General features: G+C 41.2%; 1 protein-coding gene across 1 annotated transcript in view; it reads left to right on the top strand.

Moving 5' to 3' along the window:
- cpne2 (copine II) overlaps positions 1-14,750 on the top strand; it is a gene marked incomplete at both ends in the record, with an annotated part of 38,594 nt that overhangs the window by 18,606 nt on the left and 5,238 nt on the right. The window contains 4 exons of the mRNA XM_079266302.1: positions 1,071-1,204; positions 5,711-5,765; positions 6,863-6,914; positions 9,710-9,843. Coding sequence (XP_079122428.1) covers positions 1,071-1,204; positions 5,711-5,765; positions 6,863-6,914; positions 9,710-9,843 — 375 coding nt within the window. The remainder of the gene's footprint in view (positions 1-1,070; positions 1,205-5,710; positions 5,766-6,862; positions 6,915-9,709; positions 9,844-14,750) is intronic.

The raw sequence follows: 14,750 nt of genomic DNA on the forward strand, positions 1-14,750 counted from the left end.
TTCTGAAAATATTATTTTGTTTATTTGGGCAAAGAGGGCAAATCTGCAGTCTGTGAACCTGCTTGATTTATACTTCTATGGCTGTGCGCCCATGTATTCTGTGCAGCTTGGTGCGGGCAGGTCTCACTGACTTCAGGCATTCACAGTGCTGCAGTGGATTGCGTTCAGCATGCCATTTCTTTCTGTTTTGGACCTGCGGTTTTCAAATCCTTTGTGAGGCGGTCTTTGTTTTGTTTTTTATAGGGGTGATTCAATAGTTACATATCATTTTGACCCAATACATCTCCATGGCTGGAACAAAAATGATAATGGAAGAGTTGGATGAGGAGGCGGAGCTCCTTTGCCTCAAATGAATAAGGTGGATGTTTTTGTTGTAAAAATCTTCTGCTCTCTGCAGCTCTGCGCAAGCTTTTCCGCAGAGGTATAAATAAGGCACAAGGCAGGTAGTTGTAGCAAAGTAGTTTTACGTAATACTTTTAACTGCATTTTCTAAGATTATTTTTAAGGCTTTTTATTGTCTTTATTAGTGCAATTAAGAACAGGAAAGGGGGGAGAGAGAGGGGAGGACACGCAGCAAAGGGCCGCGGGTTGGAATCAACGTGGGCCGCTGACAAGGACGTGACACACTCGACCGGTAGGTCGCACTTTAAATAGAGAGACAAACCTAAACCATCACTGGCACCAGCTAATTGATCGAGGCATCAATGAGAGAAAACATTAAATTCCTCTATATATATATATTATGTATTTAAAATCTAAAAACTCACAGCTTGTGTAGTTGCCAGATGAATCCTTTTGCCGCTTAGATTCCTGTCAGAGTTTACTGCACAGAAGGAAAACAATACAACTGGGCTCGTCCTGTGACATTTTTATTTCATGTCAAAAGAGAATCAACCATTCCTGTTTGTTTGCTGCTGCTGCTGCCTGTGTTTATTCACCAATGTTCCATTACTGTAGGTGATTCTGCTTTGTTATGCGTAGTGGAGAAGGAAATTAAGAAGACAGACGACTCTCAACAGTTACAGTTTCTAAAATGACTTTGAATCGGTCACTTCTCTGTATTTCCATAGGTCGGTATAGACTTCACAGCATCTAATGGGAACCCCCGAGAGCCGTCCTCCCTCCACTACATTAACCCATTGGGCAGCAATGAGTATCTCGCTGCCATTCTGGCTGTGGGACAAATCATACAGGACTATGATACGTGAGTATCTTCTTCTTTCCAATCAGTTAAGACGAACAAAAAGTTAGCTCCAGTAATAGTAGCCTGTGGAGCTATTATAGTAAAATAAAAATCTGGACTTTGATAAATATGTATATACATATACTAGTCCTGCGGCATAGCAGACCAATTGTTCAAATTGTTCTAAAAGCACCAAAATTGGCACACATGTAGATTAATATATTCTAAACATTTTTGGATATGGAGGCATTCAAGATTAGCCATGTGGAAGATATGGCGGCCATTGTTCAAAATGGCCGCCATTTACCTTTTTTTTTTTTACATATTCCTTTTTTTTTTACATAATTCCTTTTTTTACATCAGAATTAACATCAATAAGTGTTTAACAGATATTTAGATGAATCTTCTCAAAAATGGCTCCCAAACTTGCCGCCATTTTGTGGAAAAAGTAGACATTTGATGAAGATTTCAATACTTTATTTCAAAATTCAATTTTTTTTTCAAATTGCTGGCAAAATTGCAATGGAATGGTAGTCAAAATAATACACAGAGTACGGGGAGTTTACAGTATGGTCAAATTGTAGTTATATAGTCGACCAGAAGCCGTCTCTAGGCACAGTACTTACAGTTCTACATTTATGGATAGATCTAATATAAATGAACAAATATAAGTGGACACAATAAACAGTTGCCAATACAATAACTTTCAGTATTGTGTAATCCTGCAGTACATACATGTAATACAATAACGTAGATTTTGCCACACTATGATTCTGAACTTTTCAAATCTGGTCACCAGGATTATGAATGTCTACAGATCATAATGTTGGCTAACAAGTTTTCTGTCCTAATCTACTGGCATTCGCCTTCACAGAAACACAGAAGCAACAGGACGTACATCCGTGTAATATTCTGGTAGAGGCTCAACCGTCTTTGATCCAGTATCACTCCCAGTGAGAGCAATGCTACGATCCACTCCCTCATCTGCACACGTTGGGTGTTGCACAAGCGAGATTCCAGTTCCATGGAATGAATTCTTGGCTGTGGTGGCACTTGGGTTGTGGTCAATGTTGTCCACAGCCGCAGTTGTGAACACATTGCTACGCAGGGTAGGCGGGCAGACCACTTGCTCTATGCGGTACAGCTGACACACGCTGTTTCCCATCTGTGCAGAAAGACGCAGGACTCTGTCATATGAGATGCTTAGGCCCAGAGAGAAGAGCTTGTCCACAAGTCCTCTCTTGCGTGTTTCAGCATGCAGCATCAGCCCAACATAGGTTGGAAGGGGAGTTTCTTGAGACGAACTGTGTCTGACAGATGGAGGCTCCTGTGTCTTGGTTGCTCCCTGCTTCCGACTTTGTTTGACACTGTTGAACTTGAGAAGCTGCGCAATGGAAAGAGCTGCTTGTGGCGAAGAGGAATGGCTTTGGTTCTTGATGTTGGGGCCATCCAGCACCATATTTACCATTGCAACTAGTACGTTTGGCACAGAGTCCTCCTGACAACCGCCCGGGAATGATCCACGGAATCGGCCAGTGTCTTCAAACATATATCGACGAACTATCTGTGCAGCACGCGCAAGGTGAACTGCCTCAGTGTCACAGTCTTGCTCACAGGCTTTGCCTAGCGCTTCAGCAATGTCTTCATCAAACGCTAGTAGAACATCCCGGCCTTTGCTCTGGGATCTCAGGCCTGGTAACTGGGCTAACAGGCGCTCTTTCAGCCTTGTGCTATTAACTTTCTTGCACAAAGCAACCCCGAGCTGTTCCATTCTTGTCGTGTATAGCTTTGCAAGATCTGCGAGTCTGAAGACTGGGGCGGTGCCCTCTTCTAGGTGGGTTTCCTCGATATACAGGACCAGTTCAGCCAGTACGATTCTTGACATCACACCTTCATGGTCAGTTTTCTGCTCGGCTTCTACAGTGGTCTTTGCACGATAGTAAAGAGCCAACAAACACTTGGAATGGTACTTGGCCTCCAGAGCCACCATATCACCCATGCTGAGCCTGGCCATGAGTTCATTGTCCCCAACTTGCGCTGCACACTTCCGTACGCGTGTGTCCACCTGGAAGGTTGCTACTTCATGTAGGGTCTCTGTGCCAGACTTTCCACAGAAAAAGCAGGAGGTGTCGCTGGTAGTAGCTTCTGAAGAGTGTGTTCTGGCGCGCTTGCCTGGGACATTGTCAGTACTACCAAATGCTGAGCTGCTTGCGATGAGTCTCTTCTCTGCTCTTCGTAGCATTGTGTTATTGTATTTGAGCATACATGTTTTATGCCACTTGGCCTGGTGGGCAACCATTGTCGCCTCAACACCTTGTCCTTCATCTAGTCTCTGTAACTGAACAGTTCTTGGCAGTTTTCCTAGTTCATCAAACTTGACCAAGTTTGCAGCCATTGTCGTGTATCCACTCCCAGGGTCTTGGCGTTTAGACAGTACTGGGCAGACAAGTGACTCTGATGTCTCCTCTTGACATACAAGACACAGCTTCCAGTTTGTCTCAGTAGGTGTTGTGGGAGTACGTCGCTCAAAAGTATCGACCAGTTGGAACTTCTTTGCCATGGCTGCAGTCTGGAACAACGCATCTCTGATGTCAGGTGGTGGTGCTGCTGCTGCTGTAAGGTGGTGCTGCTGCTGCTGCTGTATCAACGCCTCACCTGCAAAGACACAAAACAACACCATGTTAACACAAGCTACTACTACAAGTACCATGACTATCAACACTCAACACTATACTATTACTGCAGCCGCCGTCACTGCCACCACCGCTGCCGCTGCAAAGTAAAACTCATTTTTCTTGTAAAATGGTAGCCATTCTATTTGGTAAGCACACAAGTATGTGTAATTGTACAATACTTATCACCTCTAGCACACTTATCACCTCTAGCATCCACAAAAAAGACAAATTATGGTACATATTCAATGACGCTAATGGTAAATAGTGGCCATTTTGAAAAATGGCCGCCAAATGTGCTACGGGGAGAATCTTGAATGCCTCCATATCCAAAATTGTTCAGAATGTATTAATCTAAGTGTGCGCCAATTTTGGTGCTTTTAGAACAATTTGAACAATTGGTTTCGTATTTTTTACTATGCCGCTGGACTATACCGTATATTACAAACCAGAGAGAAGCTCAGATTACAGCGCACATAGATAGGCTGTGACTTCATTCTCTGCTCAGGACACCATTACTCAACCATATCTATAACATGTACTTGTTTACTGCCAGATTAATGCCATCCCTCTTGATAGCAAAATGACAAAATGCGTGTCCCTTGTTAACCTGCCATTGCCCCTCTCTATTCTTTGAGTGCCACCCTTCTGTCAGATTTGTCATAAACTCAAGTCGGTCTTTAATTGCTGAACTGTTGTTGCTACAGCTTCTCTGCTAACGTGCTAACAGACATACACATGGTTCCCTCACTATTCAAAGTTTTAAAAAAAATCATCTCGCAGCTCTCCTCCTGCCAGTAAACGGCTCCAGAATGTGACTCGCGCTCGCATGTTTTACTCAGGCGTTAACCTCCTGGTCTTAAAAGTGAAGCCAATGCAGAAGTGAAAAAAAAGTCAGATTGTATAGAAGTCTATGAGAAAGTGACCCTCCTTCTCACTTTATTTATTACCTCAGTAAACATTGTAAACATGAGTTTATGTTCCCAATCGCTGGTTTCAAGTCGTCTATACAACATGATGTTCATTTAGAGTAAAATAGATGATAAATCCGCATGTTAGCCCAATGTGGCATCCCCGCGTAATTATGAATCCCACTGCTCTTCATGGCAAGACCCGCCCTGCGTGGCTGGTTGAGGAAGCGACGACAAGTGAAGGTTAGGCACAGCCTCGATTAGTTAGGGTCAGGATATATATATATAGGACCTCAACAAATCAGGTTCCAAGTACGTTGGCGAGCATGGACGCCTGTCCAATCCCAGCACATGAATGCTGCACAGGGCGGATTTTGCCAAGAAGAGCAGCGGGATTCATAATAACCTGGCACCTCCGTACGTCCCCACTTCTACAGTTATGATTGGCCTGTCTGAATTCAGGACAAATTAGGGGCATAGCTTTGTTAGCGGCGTGATACGACAAATTAAAAAATCGCCTACTGACCATAACCATCTATTTCAAGGTAAAGTTTGTGTCAGTAAGAAAATACTGACGACCACCAACAATTCATCGATTTTTATGCCGTTTGTAAGATAATGTAAATGTATTTTTTTGTCTAAACAGTTACTTTGAAGTGTGATGAAATCATTCTCAGTCAAAAAGATAACATCATTTCTGTGTGTCCTTCCCGTCAGACAGAAGGTGTTTCTCTGAGTGAGAAGACATTTTACAACATTCCTTCATTGTTCTGCCAGCTCTCAGCTAGTTTTTCTGTTCGTGTCTTTGAATGTGCTTCTTTGTGCAAAAGGTAACAGGATTTCCTCTGCTGTCTGAATCCAGCTTGTTGAGTTTGGATGAAAAAAAAATGAAAAAAAAAAGGTTTAACTCACGTTCCAATCTGTTGTCATGGTTTCCTCCTCAGTGACAAAATGTTTCCTGCTCTGGGATTTGGAGCTCAACTCCCACCAGACTGGAAGGTATGTGTGTGTTTGTCTGTGTTGTTGTTATTGTTGTTTGTGTACATGCATGTGTGCTAGACACAGGTATGAGTGACACATAAATGTACAGTATGTTTGTGTGACAGATGTTGTGGAATATTTCTATGAATAGTCGGGAGAAGAGTGTTAAAGTGTTAACAAATCAATGTCAAATGAAACAGAGTCTGGATGAACGATCAAAGTTGTAATAGTCAATTTATTTGCTTGCAAGCAAAGAGAACACAGTCTCACAGACACATCACCGTCATCTGCGAGAGGTGCTCTAACAACATAGTCAAATGCGTGGACATTTATCCTCAGTCAGCATGCTGTTATCTTGGTTCGCAAACAAGAATAAACAAGAAGAAGGAAACCAGTCAAGGCAGATGTTTTCCTTTGAAGCACAGTGTCCTGTCTTTACGATACCCTGAAGGCGCTTTATGGCCGGTTTACGAATCCCTTTGTTATCAGTTTGTCCCACAATATTTATGGAGACATCAGATGCTTCCTTGATGTCACTGTGAATTGGTCAAAGAGTTAAGTCACAGTATTGCAGAGACGGAATAAACCGGTGAACCATCACCCATCATATATGCCTAAAGAGGGTCATGCTTTGAAGACAAATAATGCACAGGAAAACAGATACCAAGATAACAGATCACAAGACCCCTGGATCCGAAATTTACGAGAATCATTTAGAAAACACAAGGTTTAGTGCCTGCTCTTCTAAAACTCACATTTCTTAACCCTAAAACAGTAGACTGACATATTTTCCCATCACACAGAGAGAGGAGGAGGGATTGTTGTATGCAAACTTACACGCACACAAACACACACACACACACACAGATAAAACTGTAAGCATTATACATGCATATTCACATTATTACGCAACTGTCAACCCATCTGTGTTGCCATGGCACTGAGCTGATAAAAAGGACAAAGGAGAGAGAGAGCGGTACACACAGAGAGAGAGAGAGAGAGAGAGAGGGTGGGAGAGAAAGTGTGGGGGAGATGGATCGTCTTTCTCAACAATATTCTACAGTGTAGTGAAGGAAGAATATCAAGTTTGTCGTGTGGGTTTCTTGTCCCCTCAGGTGTCACACGAATTTGCCATCAACTTTAACCCCACCAACCCCTTCTGTTCAGGTGAGCTCCTGTGCACTATAGTCCCAGATACCATCGATACCAGATACCATTGCTGCTACATTTAAAAATACGAACGGATATACATTTACACTATATATGCGGACACCAAAAACATAATATTGTCCACTAGAGTGCTGCAGGAATGAGTCCCAAAGCCATAAATAAATGAACATATTTGCATTTCCGTTCATGTGTTTCTTTTCATGTTTTTTTTGTGAGATGCCTGCAATAAGGTCTGTGGTTAACACACGTTGATTTTAAGCCCTTGTTCTATGATATGAAATGCTTCAGTCAATACCCCTCTTGTACATTTTTAAGCTTTTACTTTAGGTGGCTCCTAACAAATGGCTTAATAACACTACTGGGGTTGCGGGGGCATTACACGTTATCACCTGTCTGCTTTTAGCTCTTTGGTGCTGACATTGAAGTCATGCAACAGTGGTGTAAGTTGCTTTAGCCTCACGTCAGCCTATTACGTTGGGCAATTATATTTTTGCTTAAAAAATATAAAGGTTTTCAAAGTGTACTTTTTTGAAGGTTGTCTTGCTGAACAAAAGATGTCTCACAAACTTGTGTTGGCCATGGAGCTTATTTTCTGCAATTATCCAAATCCCACTGGCGTTATTTTTATTTTTTCGAGGGAATCAGTACTATGCTAACTTCTGTGTTGGCCTAGCAAATATACATATCATTCTATAGAGCTGTCTTTATCGAAAACTGGGCAGGGGAGTGAAGGCCATTGCAACACTCTATCTGATATTGTTGCATATAAACTTGACTTAACTTTTAGCAAGAACCATCTGAACCTCTGTCTGCATACTGACTTGTTTTCTGTTTTCAGCTCTATTCCATTTGTAATAGCAGAAGCTAAAAACACTCTCCCTTATCTAAACGTATAGGTTGTTGGCTTCTTTGTGGCCCAGAGCTACATCTTCCCCGAGCAAGCTGTATTAACAGGCGTTACTAAGCCGTTCTTTCCCTGTGAAGATGTAAAACATTGTCTACAAATATTCTGTCAGGCCCGTATTAAAATAAGACTGCACTTGTGTCGCAATAGCAACACGGTTGCCAACACTGTTTAAGAGACTGAAACTGAATTTCATTTCAATTAAAAGGACAGTAGAATACCGTCCCCTTTTCTCTATAAACATTTACACATGAGGTTGAAATGTGATTGTGAATTTGTGGAAATATATGTAACACTACCGAGAACGTGCTAAAACATCACCGCAATAGTCTTCTTCAGTTTAACAAAGATGAGGCACACCCAGTAAAAAATAAAAATAAAAAATCTCCAGATCATGTGAAAGCAGCATGGGACAGCAGAGTTGTCGATTTGTTCATTTTTGAGTGAAATGTCAAAGTCACAACAACTGCTGCATGGATTGCTATGAAATTTGGTATACATATTCATGCTCCCTTCAGGGTAGATTGTAATCACTTTAGTTTTGTGAGTCATTTCATTGAACAGCATCACCCTGGTTGTCCAGTACTTTTCTTCATAACAAATACCTGCAGAGGTAATGACATTCCCATCAGCCTGAGCTGTCTGTACCTTTTGTTTCGTGATCTTGCAAATGAGGATGCTAACATGCTTAACTAATGTGGCGAACGTGGTAAACATTGCACTTGCATGTTACCTTTGTTATGATGAGCAGCCTCACGTAGCTGCCAGCAGTCAAGAGGTCATATAACAAATACACACTGTAACTCATATTTCCTCACCTCCATCATCTCTGTTTACATTTCAACCGATTTGTAAACCATCAGTATCTTGCACCTTGTTTTAAAGAACCACAAAGTAAGCACTCATTTTTAACACGGTGCATCAGTTAACACAACATTAGCATTTGAAATGTGCAAATGTCTTATTTGACAAATGCAAATGCACTTGAGTAGCGACTGCTGAGAGCACAACTGTGAGACCCAGAAGGAAATTGTGCAAGGCATATTTACGCCTGACAGAGGCAGGATGTTATGCTGAATAAGAACAGGTTCTGTGTGTTCCTTCAAAAAAGATGTACAGCATGTCGCTGTTAAAACATCTGCCTCCACACACGCCATTTCTTTTTACGGTTAGCTGGTGAACTGCTCCTCTACAAACTACGTACAACAGCATTACAGCTCGTCCTTTCTTGGAAAGGTCAATTCAGCCTCCAGTGCACTCTAAAATTAAAAGTTCCTGGCCAAACAATAAAACCTGATTTGGAGGACTCCAGTCTGAAAGTGCTGCTATAGCTGCCATATAAAACTGTTTTATGCAAAGTGCAATATGCTACCACCCTGCCAAGGGAGTAGCATTATATTTTAGCACAAAATAATTGTTTGCTATAGTGTATTTTGAAATATTTTTAAATGTTTTTGTATTGCATTGAAATATAAATGAAGAGAACATAAATAAAATAAAAAACTATTTACCTGTGTTTATGATGCGATGTTGACTTCCCAGTTCCCTTAAAAAGAAAACAAAGAAACAATGCAGGTGACTGATTCTGGAGGCAAATCAACTCATTCGCACATTTAATTGTCTGCTTGTTTCAGCTGATTGGAGTCTAAAATAGCACTGCTGATGAGAAACAATGATTTTTATTAGCTGCTGCCCTCGGTAGAAAATGGCTCACATGAGTTGAGAGATATGACAAAGATATTCTTTCCATATGTGTCCCACCCCATCACAAACCTCCCTTCCTCCCCCCGCTCGCTGTCTCTCCTGCCCTCATCACTTCTCATCCGTCTTGTATTTCATTTGAAGGTTTGCTAACATTGTAATTCGTTCTGTCTCTTTCTCCGTGTAGGTGTGGAGGGTATTGCCCAGGCCTACTCCGCCTGTCTCCCTCACATCCGTTTCTACGGCCCAACAAACTTTGCTCCGATCATCAGCCACGTTGCACGTTTTGCTGCCCAGGCACTTCAACAAGAGAAAGCAGCGGTAGGCAGCAACAACCTACTTATTAATCTGCCTTTCATTGTTTGAATCATTCTGCAGTTAAACCTGTGCAATGCCAACAGGAATCATGAGACACAAGGGCATGATACAGTATGGAAAACATTTGCTGGCTGTATTCCAGGTTCCACTACAACCAGTAACCACTACAAGACCATGCTGAAACTGAGCCAGACATTTATCACAATCTGTCAGCCTCTTTCTGACGACACACCTGCCCATAACGGTCCGCATGCCAATGATCCAGACATAGACGACATAAAGACATATGTAGCATCTGTGATGTCAGCCATAGGTTCCTTAAAAGGAAATTTAACATGTGATTGATTCATTTCACAGGAAATCTCATGCTGATCCTGCCAATATATGCACATGCTGTCATTGCATGGCTGCAAAAGGGCAACAGTTGAGCGGGGTTTATCTGAATGTCACTATTTCACTTTTCATTTGGCTTTACATTTGACTCTTTGGTTTGTACTGCTGCTTTTTAATAGGTATATCTACTTTTTTATATTTCTTTGGGATGATAATAAAGTTGAAGGTAAAGTTGCTGTAGATTAGCTGGTGTAGACTAAACTGTTGGATGAATGTGCAGATCAAGAAATCAGCCTTAATAGTTCCAGTAATGTCCCTGAGAGCCTTTGAGCTGCAGTTATCTGTAAAGGGCTTAACTTATTTCAGGAAGAAGGTGTCTTTCTGCTTCCTGTCCTGTACCATCTTCCACCAACAGCTTCTCCCTGTTAAACTGCCTATTTTGTTCCTTTGGGTCGGAGCAGGTGCCATTGCTGTCATATCTTTCGTTTTCAGCAAAAAGTAATTTAATAACAATCATTTTGATGATCTCCTGACTTTTTTACTTGCATGTGGTTAGTTATTTACTGTGACAGTGCACTTTGGTTGTGTGTGGTTATAAACTAAAGTGAAGTTATATGGTGTGATCTTAAGATATATGTGTTATCTTAAGCTTTTTTCTAGAATAACTGCTTCAGTTGTTGGTTGATCTTGGCCAAAAACCTGCTGGAAGACAACGTTGTCTTCACCAAGGGCTGCAACCATCACTTATTTTGACTGTCCATGAATCTTTTGATTGTTTTTTTCGATTTATCAATTAGTTGTTTGGTCTATTAAATGTCCACAAATCTTGAAAAATCTTGATCAGTGTTTCTCAATGACATCCTTAAATGTATTGTTTTGTCCACAACTCAGAGAAATTCAGGTTCGGGTCATAGAAGAGTAAAGAAACCAGAAAATATTCACATTTAAGAAACTAGAATCAGATAATTTTGACTCAATCCAATTAAAAAATAATCAAAATAGTTGCAGATTCATTTTTGTAGTCGACAGCTTGTGCATTAATCGTTGCAGCTATAATACCGTGTCCCTTACCTTTTTGTAATAATTTCTCACTAAGTGTTGGGGTTTTGAATAAAATCAAAGGTGTATTTGCTCCTTCTGAGAGTGACTGCTACCAAGATACAATTGACACCGATAAATTAATTATTAATGCACTTTCTAACTGCACACATACATACAGTGCAATATATATGACATCTACAAGTTTGTCTGAATGTGGATATATAGTAGGATTCATTCAGTTCTTGGCAAATTGAATGACTCAAACTCTTCTTTTTCTCTTCAAATTTATATTTGACCTGCTCTTGTTGCTCAAAGACTACTGCTCGTCTCTTTGGTGAACAATGATTTGACAGCTGACAGATTGTATAATGCTCCACTACCCTCTTTCATTTCATCCCTTCACAGGATTCTCTACCCTTCTCAATGCTATCAAACAACTATTAAAGGTCTGCCTGGTCCCTCCGCTTATGTCCTCTCTTTCATCCTCTGCTATTCTGCTTACTTTGTGATCAGCTGTACCTTTAGCGTGTCTACCAGCCACTTTCAAATCAGTATTTGGAGATTCCCATCGTGTACTCTCACTGGCACCCAAGAATTTCCCTTGAGGGTTCTGTCCAGTGATCATTTCCATCCTTTATCCTTCACCCTCCATGGCTGCTTGTTGTCTAGACTCCTGTGTTTCTGTGTTATGAGCGGTTATGAACTATGAGCTACTGTAAAGTCCTACTTCTACCTCTGAGGCATCAGGACACCAACCGCTCTTCTTCTTTGCCTTCAAAGACGTCATTTGTCTCTGTAATCCTTCAATGTAAATCCTTCACATTCACCCCCAGACAAAGGTTGCAAACATATTGGTTATCATTCTCGTTCTATTGATAACTTAACACAAACATGGCACTGAATCCTATTATTTACTCACCAATAGTAGAGGAGCAGTAGTGGGCAGTGAGTGCCTGTCAGGGCAGCTTGTACTCATAATTGATCTACTCTGATGGCTGAAGTGTGTGGTCACATTAACCAGAGAAACAGGGAGAAGGGTGATAGACTGGAGTGACAACTTTTGGCCTCTCTTCTTCTATATCACACATTTTTTCAGCTGAGACACTGACCAGGCATTTCACACATTTTCGGGCTAAACAGCACGATTAGACGAGCATCCTCCATCTCAATTTTTCAGTTTTTATGTCACCTTCTCCGTAGTTTTCTCTTCTCTCCTCTCCAACCGCTCATGTGGTTGATTCTTTCATGCTGGTGGCGTGTCCATCAAGCTGTCCACATTTATCTCAACAACTGGATGGATTGCCATGAAAACGTTAGCATGTTTAATGTGCTAAACTAAGATGAAGAACATGTTAAACAGCATATCATTGGTATGCTTGTGTTAGCATTTAGCACTGTTGTACCTGAATAATGTGTCACAGAGACACCAGCGTGACTGTAGACTCTTAAGCTGCCTTTGATAAGAAATGATTGCAGAGGCAAAGTGCAGGTATAGTCATCGAAAAGTACGCAGGGAAGCTATTCACTGTTTCTAGGCAACAACAACGTATGTAGTTGTTATCTCATTGGTTTGAAAGGTCAGCGGCTACCAAGGTCGTCATTGAAATGATTTGAGCTCTGCGAACCGGCGGCAATTTCTCCCTTTAGGAAAACAACAGCACAACCAGCGCGGAGTGATTTTTTTAAACCGCTGATGATATGTGGGTGGCTTTCGTTATGAATAAATAAGAATTGTTTGACTCTACCAGCATTATGATCCTAGTTGGTTTCTTAAAAAAAAATCTGTAGCTACTAGCCTCTTTTTATAAATACTTTGTACCTCTTTTGTAGCCATTGTGGTCCTTTCACATTGGTGTGATTCATGCTTACAGCTTTCTACGTCACGGAGAAGAATAGTGGCACATCTGTCATCTCTTCTCCTCAGAAGGCCTTTTTAATAAAAACGGAAGAGCCAATCACAGCTCAGCTTGTTTGATCTGAGTATAGTTTAAGTCAAAACCACTGGATTTCAGCATAATGTGCTTCTATTTGGTGGGCCATTGGATTATGTATCCGAGGCAGCTACACATAAAATCCAAATAGAGAAAGACCTACGGCTCTGTTTCACACCCAAGAAGGTTTTCTATTTTCTTGGCAAGAAGTCATACAGTCTTCCTCGGGCTGTGACCTATGCGGTGTTGTCACTGGAATGAAGTGTCGAATGAGCAATAGGCCCTTCACACAGCAGCCATTTTGACAGGTCACAGCAGCGAAACACAGGTGTAATTGAGAAACCGTTGTATTTAGTGTGTCACAGTCATTCCAGTGAGCCGGCACCACCTAAATGGAACATGGCCATAATTTATGTTACTGATTACACCTGTGTTTACCCTGCAATGACATGTCAAGATAGGCCTGTCTAGTTCGTACCGCCGGTTAGCATCATATCTGCCCAGATGTCCCAGTTTTCCACCAGCACTTGAACATAGCATGCAATTGAGGATCTGTGTAGAAGTAGAGACTGAAACAAGTCTCAAAAGTCCTCAAGCGAATGTAACCTGGTTTGTGTATTTCAGACGATCCGTGTGCACACATTTCAAAATCTGTAAATAAATACAAAAGAAGTTATTTATTTTTAATTCATTTTTAGACATTTGTATGCACAGGAAGCTTTTTGAAGGCGAACGGGATCAGATCTGTGAAGTTGAAAATCTGTTGGTGCAATTGTGTGCATTTGTAAAACTGTTTTATACGTGTTCAATACGGTTAGTATTTGTGTGTAAATTGGAACACACATTCGTGAATAACCTAAAATACACACAAAGCGTTGCGCACAATTGTACATTTTTCGTTTGTAGATCATGTAATACACATTTGTGACCATTTTCAGTCTAATTTAAGTCCATACCAGTGAGTTCCACTGATGCAAGAGCAGAATCAAGTCGAGCCAGTTTGTCTATTTTAATTTCCAATTGCATGTTTTTGATTCAGAGCGATCAAAATAAAGAGAAATAGTCGTTTTGTAATAAAAAGCATCAATACTTTGATAAACAGCAGGCTGTGCAGCTGGATGAAGCTTGTGACCGTCCATGGTTCAGTCCCTTTCAATTTATTTTCATGTTTGGGATTGCGTGCCATACATTGCAGCTTAAACGAGACAAGTTTGGGCACAAACAGCGGTCTCACATCATAAGGCAGCAAGGCTCGGGTCACATTACTTGTGAAGCTCAATATTATGTTCCGGCTGGCGTTTTTTCATACAAAAAAATGCACAGATGTGTGCCAGGAGCTTCGGATCTCCAAACTTTCAGCAAATGGTAGATTTTGCCTTCTTGTGTGTGCTGTATCCAGTGGCACGTCTCCTACCTAACTGAAGAGAGTGCACTGGCTGGGTATCATTATGCTCCCACGGTGCTTTTTGTCCCTAATTGTATCATGTCACCATGTGGAGAACAAATACATGAGCAACATAGACAAAAGATTGTACTCGTCTGTGTGTTGTGTGCCAGAATCCTTTTGTTTCTGTCAGGAAATGATTGCAGGCCCTTTTCTTGATT

The sequence above is a fragment of the Melanostigma gelatinosum genome (assembly GCF_949748355.1).
Source record: "Melanostigma gelatinosum genome assembly, chromosome: 1".
Classification (NCBI taxonomy): Eukaryota; Metazoa; Chordata; class Actinopteri; order Perciformes; family Zoarcidae; genus Melanostigma; species Melanostigma gelatinosum.